The sequence below is a fragment of the Odocoileus virginianus genome, unplaced genomic scaffold, assembly GCF_023699985.2.
Source record: "Odocoileus virginianus isolate 20LAN1187 ecotype Illinois unplaced genomic scaffold, Ovbor_1.2 Unplaced_Contig_2, whole genome shotgun sequence".
In the NCBI taxonomy this organism is placed as follows: Eukaryota; Metazoa; Chordata; class Mammalia; order Artiodactyla; family Cervidae; genus Odocoileus; species Odocoileus virginianus.
Window position 1 is genome coordinate 5,003,204 of NW_027224319.1, and position 14,446 is coordinate 5,017,649.

The window sequence follows — 14,446 nt, forward strand, 5'->3', positions numbered from 1 at the left end:
AACACCTGCTTATCAACTGCTTTCTATCAATATTCATGCACGGATCATCCTCACACCTCACAGCACCACGCCCTGCTCAAAACAGGTAACAATTATTTAAATGAATGATGTTCCATGCTCACCTCCCTCACCCTTCTGTCCAACGCTGAGAGAAAGTAAATAATAAATACTTGTTGAATTTAACTGTTTGGACAAAAATAGCGCGATATGGCCACATCTTAAAAGCACATTTTAGGTCCTTCCAGCTGAAAATGGTGACCCAGCTTCAGAGCTATCCCCCACCGAGATCTCGCCTTTTGAAGCTGGAATTCACTGAACTCACACAGGCGGAGCCTCGCTTCCAGAACGGCTGCACAGAACAGAACTTGAGGCCCTCTCTCACTTCTGAGCCGTGAGGGCGGAGAGGGAGGGGGCGTGACCTTCACAGCCGCCCAGCAGCACTCCGCCCTGCAAGGGCCCCCTGGTCCTTTCCCTAGCGGAGTACCGTTGCCAACGCGCCATCACGTAGATTTCACCCTCGTAACAATCTCGTGAGGCAGAAATTCTCATCATCTCCCTGAAGAAACAAGATCTGAGGGGGAGTGGGGTGGGGGAGATGGAGAAGCTATAGAAGAGGCGTGGCAACGAGCGGCTGCGAGGAAGGCGGGTGGGAGCCCAGGACTCGAGCGGGATGGATTTCGTTCCCGGCTCAGCCCTGATTCGAGCCCTGTGAGCTCACTGGCAGCGGGTGGCGCGGGGCGGGCGAGCAGACGACCCGAAGGTCCTCCCGCTCTCACAGCCCGGAGGCGAAGCCTCTGTGAGCGCCGAACGGCTCACACTCCCCCCTCGGAGCCCCCAGAGTACCCCGCGCGACCGCCCCCTTCGCTCTACCCTGACGGAAGTCCCGCCTCGCCCGGCCGCCATTGGACCCGGCTTCGAGGGTGGGGGGTGTCTCTCCGCGGGTTGGCCGCCCGGCGGCGTGAGCCCTGGGCGGCCACTGCGAGCCCCAGGCTAGGGGGACCTTGCTCAAGAGCCGCGAAAACGCGAGAGTCGAGCGCGGAAGGTGGGGGTGGAGGTGGGGGGGGGTGGCGCGGGGCGCCGAGCGCCGAGCGCCAGCAGCCGGCGGGACTTCCGCCACGGGACCCGGAAGGGGCCGCGCTACCGCTGGTGGGAGTTGTAGTCCGCCGTGGTTGGGGGGGCCCGCGGCTCATGCGCGGTGCATCGAGGCTTGTTTCACATCTGTAACAACAGGTGAATTGGGCTTTTAATTCTCCCCTTTCGTGCCCCCACCCCCGAGGAGCTTCCCGCAGCCCGGGGTGGTCAGCGCGAGGAGGGGGTCCGGATCCGACCGCCGGCTTGGCTGAGAGTGGGGCGGAGAAGCGGGCGGGCCCGAGGAGCAGGCCGGGCATCCTAGGCCTGCCCGGGAAGCCGGCCGGGCCGAGCCTTGAGCAGCCAGGCCTCGGCCTGCCGTTGCCATGGAGCCGGGGCGGGGGCGGGGGCCAGACCGGTCCGCCGGGGCGGGCCTCGTAGCCAGGGGCACCGCGGGGGCCGCGGGAGAAGCCGCTCCATTGGCGCAACGACGCCTCCGCCTCAGGGGATGCTCTGTTTCCCCGAGGCAGGGCCTGGAGGAAGCCCCCGGAGTGCCCTGGGACCTTTGTCTGCCCCCGTGCCGCCTGGACCGTTCGTCCAAAAGGAGGCCTGGTGCATTCGGGCCCCCCTGGTTTGCCCTCTTTTGCACCGACCTTGTCACTGGGGGAGGCCAAGGGGTGAGATGTTCTTTGTTTGCTGGTGGCGACTTGCCCCATTTCGCAGGGGAAGACCTAATGCATGTTGGGTCCTTTGTTTGCAGTGATCTGGAGTCCCAGGAGTCCTCAGAACCCCTGAGCCAGGAGTATGGCGTTAGCATGCTGTCTGGCTAGTCCTCGTGTAGCAACTCTGGTCACCTTAATTATGATTTTGCAAGGCGGAGGTTGTCCCCTTTGCAACCCCCATCCACAGGGGCTTGTCATACACTGTAGCAAGTGGACTGCAAATGGCCAGTTGTAGATTCTCAACCTGTTTTTGGTTGCAACTGAACTGGTTAGAGCAAAATGAGACATTGTTTGCTGGTTTCCCTTGCAGTTTCTTTGAAGGTGATAATTCCAGTCATTGTGGGTCTTGACTACATCTTATAATTTACACTTAAATCTTAGAGTTTCCAGGAAGGAGATCCCCCCCCCCCCCCCATACAGTATTTCGAATTTCCATAGTGCTTTTTATCTATGTAGCTGTTTTAGGTGCATAAAATACATCCTTTGTTACATTTTCTGCTTTGTAGATTGCCCCTTTACCTTGAAAAGATACTTACTCTCAAAGTGTTTTAATTTGTGGAATTGTGGTCCAGAATTTATCAGGTGGACCTTCTTGCCTCTTTCAACCTTTGAAGATGTCAGTATAAAACAGTCTTCAAAGAATGAACCATGGACCTTGTAGGCAACAGCATGACATCATGAAAGTAAGTAGTATAGTATAAGCATAGAAAACTTAGGAGCTCAGTACCTTAACTGCGATTTGCATTCTGCCCTGAGGCAGTTATGGCATCCTGAGCAGGTTGTGTAAACTTTTCTAGGAAAATCTGCCCCCATTTCCTTCTCAGGGGAAACAGATTAAGGGAGATAAAGTCTGTGAAAGTACTTTGTAAATGGTACTTTTACCGATAGAAATGGTACTTAACAGTCTTGTTTTCACAACCTGAAAGAGCTTCTTTATCTACCTTAGATAGGTTTCTATTATAGTCATAGGGGAGTCTTAACCATTGAAGCAAGTTTTGCTCTGGGCTTGCAGAAAATGCTTTGAGAACTGTACGTCCTTCTTTACCGTGACATTGTATTTCTTGGTATCTTACAGGTTCCTGTATAGGACAGCTCACAACTTGATGGGTATAGAGTGGGTCATGGCTGGTCCTGAAGTGAGGCCAAAGTGTATGATGTGTGTTTCATGCCACTAACAAAACTTGTCCTTGTGTATTAGAGTTAGTAGATGAATTTCAATGGTCCGGAGCAACTTTCTTCCCCTGTGGGGGCCATCACTTTAGTGACCCAGCATTGTACTTCCCAGGAGGAGGCCCAGCCTCGTGATGAGGAATAGCAAAGAGAGAATTCAGCTCCAGTTCAAAAGGATACAAAATCAGAGACTGTCACTGCTCTTGTAAGGTAAGTTGATTTAGCCACGCATACAGAGCAGTGGTGGGTCTCCTGCTCAGCCGCACTGTGCAGCAAAAGGCATGTGTTAAATCCATTTGTGACTGTCTTGGAAGAAGGGTATCATTTAATTATACTCTCTCTCTATCCTTGAATCATCTCAGAGTAACTCTATCTGGAGCTAGGTGGTGTTTCATTATGCAAGAAATCTTGACGTAATATTATTTTACTTTTCTCTAGATTATTTAAGAGAGACTTTAAACTGCAAAGGTTTCTAACATAATAGTGTATAACAGGAAAGGCGATTTTCTTTTAGATTTCTATGAAATTTTCTGTAAAGTATCTATAAAAGATCCTATCTTGAATCTCATCATATATATTCTTTAAGACTTATGTAGGAAAAGATAGTGTCATATGAGCCTTGGTTGGCATGGAGAGGATCAGGGGCTTTTTGAAAGCAAAACCAAGTCTATTTACAAGCAAATTAACTGAAAACGTCTTAGCAAGAAAGTATTGATTCTTCAATAACAATCACTTAGATGTCTTAGATTGTATAATATTCAGATTTTCTTTAAAATCAGAATCTCAAATTCCACCTTTTTTCTTTTAATTTGGATAGAAAGAATCTATAGAATGTAACTGATTAAAGTAAATTGTATCATTGTTGATATTGTATTGAAGTTTTCTCTCTGAGCTACCATATCCTATCGGCTGAAATTTCCGGCATCCCTGGGGGAGAGGAGGCCATCAGGGCAGACCTGCTATGGACCTGAAAGATTCGTCCCCAGGTCAGCCCTCCACCCGCACCCCCCCACGATTTGAGAATGAGAGGGAATAGCAGGCAGGAGCAGGAGTGTAGGCGCCATTAGACTCCCAGTCACGTTTGATTTGCAACTCATCGTGATCTGCTAAAATGTTGTGTTAGATATTTTTAAACTAATGCCACATACAGTTACTGCACTGACACAGGAGTAGTACAGTATTAAAAACTGTGGGGACTTCCCTGGTGGTCCAGTGGTTAAGACTCCGTACTTCCACTGCAGGGGGCACAGTTTTGATCCCTGGTCAGGGAATTAAGATCCTGCATGCCATGTGGCATGGCCAAAAAAAAGTCTGTACGTGTGGAGTTGGAGTGTTTTTTGCAACAAAACTGTTAAGCCAGAGGTGTTACTTTTGTGCGCATGTGTGTTTTTAAGTCTCTAGGTATATTCCTAGTTAAATGAACTAATGAGCAAAATGCAGCAAAGTTTTTGGCCAGCAGCTGAACTTTAACTTAACATTTGTTATTTCATAGAGATTCCGCCTTGAAAAGCTTTTTGTTTTGAAGCACTCTTTGATACTGTCAGTCAAGTCCCATTCCTCAGGGCTTGACTAGGTTTTCTGAAAGCCCAGTATACCAGTTTGTCCATAAGGCCATCATCAGTCCCAGTTCCTGAGAAACGGGGTCATGTAGGATTTCCTTTCTTCCCACACATCCCAGGATAACTGCAAGTATTGTGATGAGGTGGAAAGACGTGTCTCTCATGATGAAATCATCCCCTTCTGTTTAGGAGGGATCATGGAGTTTAGGACAGAGAAAAGAAGGAAGCTCTCAATTAGAAGCAAAGACATGTAATTACTTAATAGTGGAGGTGGCCCTTCTATCCTTAAGACTGGAAGCAGTTGGGGCTCATTAGTGAAGAGCTTCATTTTTCTTGTTTTCTGGACTGTGCTCTCTGTGTTACTGAAATCTGCTCTATGGTTCCTGAACTGAAAATGTTAACCACTTTTTTTTGGCCCTCCTTCTTCTTAGGATTCCAGCTTTCCCTCCTGGCCAGAAATGTTCAGCCTGGACTCATTCAGAAAAGGTAAGGATGTGACTGCACTTGTGGCCTCACACCTGTCTTCCCAGTGATGGGCAGCTGTGAAGCCTGTGAAAATCCCTCTGGTGCATATTCACCGCTTACTGAAATCCAACTGTTTTTCTTGGCCAGTGTTTTACACCATTTCCTCTGTGAACCTTTCTTAATTCTATCAACCAAAAACAATCTCTCTCCTTTCTGATTTCCTCAGCACCACCTCTGTACTTTCTCATGCATCCTCTGTCTGAACCACTCATTGAATCACTAGATTAGAAGCTCCCTGCACCCAGGGCCTCCTTGATCATCCATAGCACTTGGCATAGCGTTTTGCACGTAATAGACCTCAGTAAAAGCTGGTGGAAGTGGATTGAGTCATTGTTTTATATCAGTGGTTGGAGAAATTGCTGCAAGACTTGAAATCAGCGCCCTCCAGCAGCTGGGGTGAGAGGGCTGCATACGCAGTAGAAGAGCTGAGCCGTGGCAGGGCGAGAGGACAGTGTTCAAGAGCTTCTCGGAGAAAGTGGTGTAGCTGGTGAAGATTCAAGGCACCGGACCGCAAAGGCGTTATATATCTTAGACAGGAGCGTGACTTTTCTCCTTTAAGGGAGTGAGGAGTACGTCTGTCACCTGTATTCAAGCTGACCATGAGCCTCCTACCTGTACATATTTGACAAATGAGAACCGTAACAGGCCATCCGTAACTGTTGATGAAAAAGATGCTCCCAGTTGTGTCTCCTCTCCGACTTGTGTCCCTGGAAGCCTGGAAAACCTTGGCCAGGTGGTGCCCTCTGTTGCCCACTGAATGGGGCCAAGAGGAGGCTGGATGCTCCAGGTCTCAGAGCCACCTCTTCCTGTCTCCTTGTTTGTTTTCAGCCGCTCTATCTGTTTTCATACTTCATGAAAAAACTAATCTTTGTCTTCCTCGTTGTGTCGGTTAACTCTGTCTAATAGGAAAACACTGAACTTGAGTGTGGACAGCAAGCACATTTTGAGCTGAAAATTAAGTACATTTAATTGCTCTGTGTTTATCTCCTCATCAGTGGGTGTTGATGTCCACCCACTTGTAACAGTTAGACAAAAATGGGTTCTCTCCTGGTGGGAGTGTCTGAATTAACAGTACTGATTTCTTAAAGAGATGGACAGCCCAATAAAATTAGAGTCCTCATCGTCCTCACTGTGATAGGGAAATGGTACCAGATGCGAGAGTTTCAGGGCAAAATTCCTTTCCAGCCTCTTCGACTTCACTTTCTAGGCTGGAAATTGATTTGTTCAAGAGGTTTTCCATCGGGGTGACACTGTTAGCACTCATCTTAGTGGAAAGCAGCAGAACCTGACTGAGCCAAAGCTACCAACCCCGATGCCCAATTTACATCGCACTTCTGTGTCTCACTGGCCGAGGAGGCTTGGGTGGAGACCAAGCCTCGCTGTGCCTCCTTCTTCACCATCTAAGTGGTCATAGAGTTGTTCTAAAGATCAGATGAGTTAATATGTAGAAAGAGCTTAGAACAGTGCCTGACACCTGGTAAATTCACAAATCCATGATATTAAGTAGTTTGAGGACATAATAATCAGACACAGTCTGAATTTGGGGCCTTGCTTTCCACACAGTTTAGTATTTTTACCAAGAGCTGTCTTATGCTTGAAGGTCTCCAGGAAAACCATTAATCAGAAAGAGTCACTTATTTGAATATTTTCCTTCAGGCAAACCTCTTTTCATGGCTGTAAGGCTGAATGCCTTCTCCTGTCTTCTGGTTTTTGGTTTGCATCATGACCTTGACAGTTGGTCATGACGGGCTTCCCAGGTGGCACTAGTGGTAAGGAACCCACCTGCCAATGCAGGAGATGAAAGAGACACAGTTTTGATCCCTGGATCAGGAAGATCCCCCAGAGAAGGGCATGGCAACCCACTCCAGTATTCTTGCCTGGGAGATCCCATGGACAGAGAAGCCTGGCGGGCTACAGTCCACGGGGTTGCAAAGAGTCAGACATGATTGAGCGACTTAGCACACACACACCCAGCCTTGTGACACTTATTGTTGTATAGCACTTCTTTATCTCCTAGGGAGTTTTTCTGTGTTTCTTTGTTCCTCGTGGTGAAATTATGAGCTCCCTAGGGCATTATGAATCTTGAGAGAAAATGTTAACATGGTATAAAGCTTGAGTCAGACTGGCTGGGGTTCCAATTTGGTCCCCATTAACACTATCGAGGTGTTAACTTACCTGTTTCCCTACCTTTAGGGGTGCAGTGAAGATAGAGGTGATATATGAAAAGCTCTTGGCTGTAGTCTGTCCCCGGCCCTTAGCCATAGGTTGGCAGGCATTTGATAAATGTGAGTAATTTGGTCTATTTGGGGTAACAACCATATAGCTCATGTCTTTCTAGAGAGTGACATCCTTGCTTCAATATGCAGTGTGCTGTATGGCTGCAAAATTGAGCGCCTGCTGTGTACAGGCCACTGGGGTGGAGATAGTTGTGTTTCAGAGATTTCTGGTACTCAGGGGTTTATGTTCTCGATGGGGTGGGCCTTTTTATGGTTTGAAGGTAATGGCCCTGGCAATTCTCCGTAGCGTTGTGGACAGTGGCCCCCTGGGTCTTGTGGCTACCATCTTTCCTATTATGTAATTAAACAGAGCTGCCACTGTCTGCCAACTAGAAAACTTGTGTGCCTGGTAACTAACCTGTTATTACCTTTGCCAGCATCTTAACAGTGTTCTTGTCTCTCAGCTGTAATGCCATCAGAATCAGGCCACAAAGAGCAAGCTGAATCTTTCTTTTATAGTCCACACAGAACTTTGAAAAATACCATATCAACCTCAAGAATGTGCAATTTTCTTCCAGCTCCAGTGTCAGAAGAGGGCTCTGTGATGTTGTTGTGGAATTGTAACAACCTTCCCTCAGTTACTGGAAACGCTTAATGGAATAAAATAATCATCAAATCACGTATTCTTTTCTTTTTCCCAAGCCAGCACCCTTGGATATGAATGAAGACCTTCCTCAATCAGGAAAGGAGAGATTCAGCTGGTCGTTTACAACCTTAGCTTCAAGGCAGAGCCAGAATTAATTCCAAGATAAACCTTGATCTTAGGCACTTGATTCCAGAAGTAACAGCATTTCTGCTGTAACACCATCTATGTTTTCCGCAAAATCACACACCTATATATGTTTTAAGAGGGCTTATGGCAGAAATAGAGTTGAGGCAATACACTGGCAATTTTATGACCAGGATATGACAAAAACCGTCATGGGCGACTGGGAAGGAGCTTTGGCCCACCGAGGCAGGCGGCTGGCTTAGTGTGATGCAGAAAATGTACAAGGAGCCTTCTGAGTGAGCAGAGCTGGCAGCTGCTGAGACAGCACCGGCGGACGTGGAGCCCTGAGCGCGTGGGGCTGCCCTGAAGCAGACAGTGCTGCTGGGAATGTGTTGGGGGGGACCCTGAGTGCAAGTCTGTGCTTCCCCCAACACTGTATTATGAAAAAAATTTCAGAAATACTGAATGTTGAGGCAGTTGTATAGTGAGCACCCGTGTGTCTACCAGCTCAATCCCCTACCGGCACCTGACTTTAATTTTTAAAAAATAAAGCTGAAGGGGCTTTTTCTTTTCCGGTTGAAAATGATCATTCCACTCCCACCTTTCAGTTCCTTTGCCTTAGAAGAATTAGATCTGAACCAAAAGTTCTTAGGTTTCACTGATGTCATTCCCCCACATTTGCCAATCGTGTATGAGCTAATTTGCATGACAGAAAGGGGCATCATTTTTGCACGGTGGGCTCTTTCTCAAGTGTGTAGAGTGTGTGTGACTGTCTCTCCTGGCTCCTCTCCTCCCCCATTTATTATAGCAAAACGTGGGGCAGAGAGCAGAGAGCTCATGCACCTTTCTCCCCACACTGGTGTTCTCTGATGCTGTCACCACATAGGTGGTTTTAAAGGCCTTACACCTTCTTTAGCCATCGATTTCCACCTTCCCGTGGAATGCTCAGTGAGCATTTTATTTATTTTATTTTTTCAGTGAGCATTTTAATTTAAGTTCGTGTATATCAAAATTTTGGAACTTCCTAAAAGTGTACTTTATAGGTCACTGGTGGGTAGTGTTTAGTCTCCCAAGTGAATGGAAATATTTGGAATGGTAAATCATTAACTTCAAGAAAGAGAAGACTAGAAAGTGTGGGTCTGATCCTGGCTCTTGGGGAAGACACCAGCAGTCAAGTGGTCCCTTCTCTCCCCAATCTGTAGAGAGAGTAATTTGAGATCCGGTGGCTCGTGTGGAGAGCCTATAGCAGATGCAGGGATAGTTTCCATAAGTGGAAGAATCCGGCCGATTTGCTTGGTACCGTGAGACTGTGGAGAAGCTTACGAGATGGGCATTATACTCAAGGAGGGTAGCTGGAAGAACTAGCACAGTTTGAGGGCTTCCTTGAGGGCCAAAGGGAAACGGAGGCTGTCATGTATCCCGTCTGTATCTATGAAACAACTGCCTTCTTTCTGAGCGGTATTGGTGGCACTGTGTCTCAGAACCTGTGACTGGCTCCAGGTGCTGTCCTGTTGCCCAGAGCGCCTCCTGGGTGCCCTGGGGTGAGTCACTGCAGGGGTCTGGAACGGCGAGGGGTGAGACCTCGTCACCCTGATGCCCTCTCTCTTTCCCCAGATCGGGCCCAGCACAGGCAGCGTCAGTGCAAACTCCCCCCACCCCGTCTTCCACCCATGTGTGTCAACCCTGCCCCTGGAGGGACCATCTCTCGAGGTAAGGGAGGAGCCGCGTCTCCAGCGCCAGCTGGTCCGGGGCCTGCGGGGAGGCGGGCGGCACAGGGGGCCTGGGGGCCAGGCCGTGGGCCTCGGAAGGGGCGCGAGGAGGAGCGGGGTTGGCAGAGCTCTTGCTGCCCTCGGGGAGACATCATTCGGAAAGGTCCGGGTTACTTCAGGACGCTCGGCCCCTTGGCTCAGACCCTCCTCGTGTGACCAGGGATAAAGCCTGGGCTCCGCCTGGGTGTCTGGCTCCAGGGCGGAGACGCAGGGGGCTTGGACCTTCTAGGCAGTCTCTGCTCAGCTGTCTCAGAAGATGCAGGGCGCTCGTAGCAGGGCCAGAGCCAAGAGCCCGGCTCGACCCAGTGCCCCCCATCTGGAGGCTTTGGGGACGCCTGACAGATCACCATCTACCTCCTCCGGCACCTCAAAGCACTTTACTGACATTTAGCTCTGTCTCTCGGGCTGTTTGGCAAGGTAGCTCTCCCTTTGATTGGGGAGAATGTCAGAGCCCCCGGACAGGTGACCGCTCACCTCAGAGCCCACTGGCACCCAGGGCAGGGCCAGTCACAGGACCCAGGGAGGCGTCTCTGCCTGTGTCTCTTCTCTTCCCTCAGACTCAAAATCTTCTCCAGGTCTGCTGAGACCAGTGCTTCTGGCCCAATAGCTCTTCCCAGCTCCACTGGCTGCCTGTTCACAGCGCTCCCTCAGGTTTTTAGTGGAGGAACACTATTATAGTCCTTAGAGTCTTTGCCTTTTGTGAAGACGGCATGTCCACTTGAGGCTCTGTCTGTAAAGTGCTTTGAAGGTCAAGAGCTCAGGAAGGGTGTGGGGAGCACCCAGCACCTCCGGTTGTGCAGCGCACGCTGCTGTGTGCCCGCACGGTTTCCACACACACTGCCCCCTGCTGCGCTGGCCCTGACTACAGACAGCAGTGTAGAAATCAGTCCTCCCGGCCCCTCTGACCGTTTGACTTAGGTGTTAAAGAAATGCCACCCCCTACCGTTGCCAAAACAAGAGTTGATTGCCCTTTTTTCTTTCTTTCTTAAAATGCCCTGTAACTCGAAAAGGCTGAACGTTAACATTTCCAACATGGCAGGTGAGTGGCTCTGAGAGTGTCAGATGTGCTTTGGCTAAGCTTACAGATGGTTAGTCGGGATTGACCAGGCAGCATGACTAGGCAGTGCCTCCTGGAGCACACGCAGAGGAGAAGGCCACTGCTCTTGGGAGCAGCAGCTGCTCCCCGTGGGGCAGCCCAACAGGCCCTGCACCGTCGCCCCGGAGGAGCAGACATCCCCCACCCCGGAGCCTGACTGTCTTCTCACAGCTGCGTCTCCAGAAGGCATCTGGGTGTGTGCACCTTTGCCTTCCCTTTCTCTCTCTTTTAAGCAGAAAGGGTGCTTGCCTCTGTTCCTTTGTGACGGGAGCGACAACCCCTTAGTCCACGTGACTCTTGGACCTTTCTGCCATGCTCTCCAACTCCCTAGAGGCTTTGCTGGTACCTCTGTCCTGAAGAAGGAAGTGCGGGGCAGAAGGAGTCTCTCTGGTATTCAAATGGGAGAATAGTGCTCGAAAAATGGTGGCCACTGAAAGAGGTTACAGTGCCCATTCGAGTCAGATTTGAAATTGGAAAAAAAATATCACCTCCTTTCCCAATCTACCCCTGACTCGACCACCAACCTCTTACCAAGGCCTTGTTTCAAAGTCAGGGGTGAATAAATTAAGAACCTTGTCCCATCCCCTCCCCTGGGAATCTTTCTCACCCACACAGATCTGAGATGTAGAGCGCTGGAAAGTGACATAGAATAACTCACCTGCTGGCAGGATCCTGGAGACCACAGTACTGGTCCCGTCCTTTCCCTGGTGGGGACGCGTCACCTCTTGGTGCGGTGGTGTGCCTTGGGGGACCTTGTGGCTTTACATACATTGGTGGGAAAGCTGTGAGAATGGGTAAGGTGGTCAGGGTGGTCCCCTAGCCCCTGTAGGTCCCATTACCTTTCTTGTTGCCAAACCGATGGGCCATTTCTTGCCATTTGACTGTCCGTAAAATATCAGACTCTGACTAGGTGGACAGAACACGAACCCAGGTTTTTACAGATGTCAGTGGCCCTCTGCTTTCGCTCCAGAAGTTCTCTGGTCTGCCCGAAGTACAGACTATCTTGGGCTTCCTCCTGTTGCTTTTACTTGGGGCCGCCAAAGTTTAGAGTCCTCAAATCCCCCTCCTGCGTATTCAGCAGATTTTTAACCGTACGTGCATGCTGCTAGATGTCACTATTTAGCACTTTGAGTACCTGATGTTGTGCTTGATCCAGAAGTAATGGAGAGATCTCTGAGCCAATTAACCCTTCCTTTTTTCAGAACTTCCCTCCTTTTTCACAGGCAGAGGAGTCAACTTTCTCTTCCCAATGAATGGACAGTAGAAGAGAAGGCTTAATGTTGGTGGAAAGGAACAGGGGCATGCCTGAACCCCCTTTAATTTTCTTCAAGGTCCTCTAAAGCAGGAGTTGGCAAACTTTTAAGTCAGAGAGTACACATTCCAGTCTTTGCAGGCCATGTGGTTTCTCATGCAGCTACTTAACTCTGTCATTATAGCACGAAAGCAGTAATAGGTAATACAGAAACGAGTGAGCATGGCTATGTTCCAATAAAGCTTCATTTATAACAACCCAACAGGGAATGAGTGGGTTTGGTCTGCAGATTACAGTTTGGCCACCCCTGCTCTAGACTAATGGAGAGATCGCAGAACCAGAGGGGTTCCAAGACCTGGTCTAAGAGTTGCCCTCATTTTGGAAAAGGCAGTGAGGTTTGTGGAGGTGAAATATTTGCTCAAGGTGACACTAGCTATTAGAACCCAGATGGAGAAAATGAAATAGGAAAAGAGGGCAGAGAGCTTACCAGAGAAGGAGCTAGTTGGTTGGCATCCATCACCTGACTTTTTTTTAACATGAAATCTCAAACATTTGTTTGAGATATGTTTTGTAAAATAGAGAAAACAGTATGATGAATCTCTGTGTACCTGGCTTGAACAATGAAGAAGCTCATGGCCGATCTTCCTTTCCACTTTGTGCCCTCTGGAAGCAAATCCATGAAATCATAGCATTTCAACCACAGCTTAAGTGACTGTCAGAGCAGAGTGCTATTCTAAGGGTTTCCAAAAACACAGGATGGGTCTCGGCCCTGCTTTCCAGGTGAGGTCTAGGCTGTCGCCTCCTTCGGCTTTCAGATCCCATAGTTTCCAGAATTTGGCCTTGCCTGCTGCTGCCACTCCCTGACTTGCTAAGCTTCTGGATTCTTTTGAGGGAATTTGGGCTGCTAACAACCCTTGAAAACTACTACTGAAGCTGGGTGGCTGCCTTAGCTTTTGGCAAATTAAAGTGCCACTTGGCCACGAAGCTCTGGTAGCATCATTTTCTGCTCCAAGGGTCTTGCCGTTCCTAGATGTATCATGTGGGGTAGAGGGGTTTGACACGGATGATGATGTCCCTTTGTGAGGTCAACCGTCGGTGCCAGGGCCACCTTCCCTTTTTCCTGCTTTTATGATTAAACACTGAGGAGGGGAGGGAGGAAGAAAGGGTTACAGCTGCCCCCTTCTGCCCTGGATCTGCTTCCGAGGGCCCTGTCCCCCATTGTCTCAGACTTCAGAGAGCAGGGGCGTCTCTGTCAGAGCAGTTTGCAAATCCCTCTTCCAAACATCCCCATTTTATCTTAACCACAGCCATACCAAGTGAGTACAGCAGGCTCGTCCTTGTTTCCCCAGTGATAAAATGGCCCAAGGTTCACAGCTGGCAAATGGTAGACTTGGAACTGAGCCCAGGTGTTAGGACTTAAATCCCATGTTCTTGTCATAAGCCAGTGGTTCTGAGTGTGACCCCAGACCGGCAACCTCAGTATTATCTGGAAACTCGTTAAAAATGCAGGTCTTGTACCCCGCTCCAGAGCTAATGACTAAGAAACTGTGGAGGGTGGCTCCCAGTAACGTTTCAACAAGCTCTTCAAGGGGTCCTGGGAATCTTATCTAGAATTATAACACAAACAACAAACACCCTCACCCCCACCCCAGCTTACCTCCAGCTGCACTGCTAACGTCTTACAAAGGCCTCCTTCCAAGGGACCTTGAGGCCATTGCTGTCACTGCCCCAACACAGCAGATTCAGTCTGATTCCCACCTGACCCGAAACCCTGCTCCTCAGTGCGGGAAGAGGCAAGAAGAGGCATGAGCCTGGCTAGACCCCTGGGGCAGTGGTTTGGAGGCAAAACCCCATCTGGCTTTCACACACGTGCAGAACAGCAGCAGCTTCAGACTTTCACTGCTGCACCAGCTCAGTTCTTGGGCGCAGGGTCTGAATCTTCAGTATTATAAGCCATTAAATGAGGTGGCTGTGCCCCAGCTTTGCAGTAATCACTGTCTTACAGTCAGCCCGCTGGAGTGCAAGCCAATTTGCCCGGGCAGTAGAAGCAATCTACCAGCCCTGCGTGGGACCCAGAGGGAACTTCTACTTCATTTCTTCGGGTGGACATTGAGCCTGTCCTGTTTCCCGAAAAAAACCCACTCTCTCTTCCGGCCTTCAGATGACGAGTTTGTGGGTTTGGATTTACTAGGGGAGTGATTTCGGCAGGACCCCAGACTGATCCAGTCGGCCCACCGGTCGACTGGAGTGTGAAATCGGCTCGGTCCCGGGTCCGCCCGTCCGGCAGGGGGCGCGCGGTG

At 49.5% G+C, this 14,446-nt stretch overlaps 1 protein-coding gene across 8 annotated transcripts in view; it reads left to right on the forward strand.

The window, feature by feature from the left end:
- Positions 1–1,098: 1,098 nt before the first annotated feature.
- DHX30 (DExH-box helicase 30) overlaps positions 1,099–14,446 on the forward strand; it is a 28,117-nt gene continuing 14,769 nt past the window's right edge. Inside the window, exons 1-8 of one of the 8 annotated variants that reach the window (XM_070463434.1) lie at positions 1,099–1,230; positions 2,297–2,473; positions 2,866–2,939; positions 3,076–3,170; positions 3,840–3,946; positions 4,951–5,005; positions 9,644–9,739; positions 10,809–10,837. In XM_070463434.1, the coding sequence (XP_070319535.1) occupies positions 3,922–3,946; positions 4,951–5,005; positions 9,644–9,739; positions 10,809–10,837 (205 nt within the window). In that variant the 5' untranslated portion in view covers positions 1,099–1,230; positions 2,297–2,473; positions 2,866–2,939; positions 3,076–3,170; positions 3,840–3,921. Of the gene's footprint in view, positions 1,231–2,296; positions 2,474–2,865; positions 2,940–2,988; positions 3,171–3,839; positions 3,947–4,950; positions 5,006–9,643; positions 9,740–10,808; positions 10,838–14,446 lie in introns of all 8 variants that reach the window. The other 7 variants (XM_070463433.1, XM_020915841.2, XM_020915842.2 and 4 more) reach the window with 7 other exon arrangements.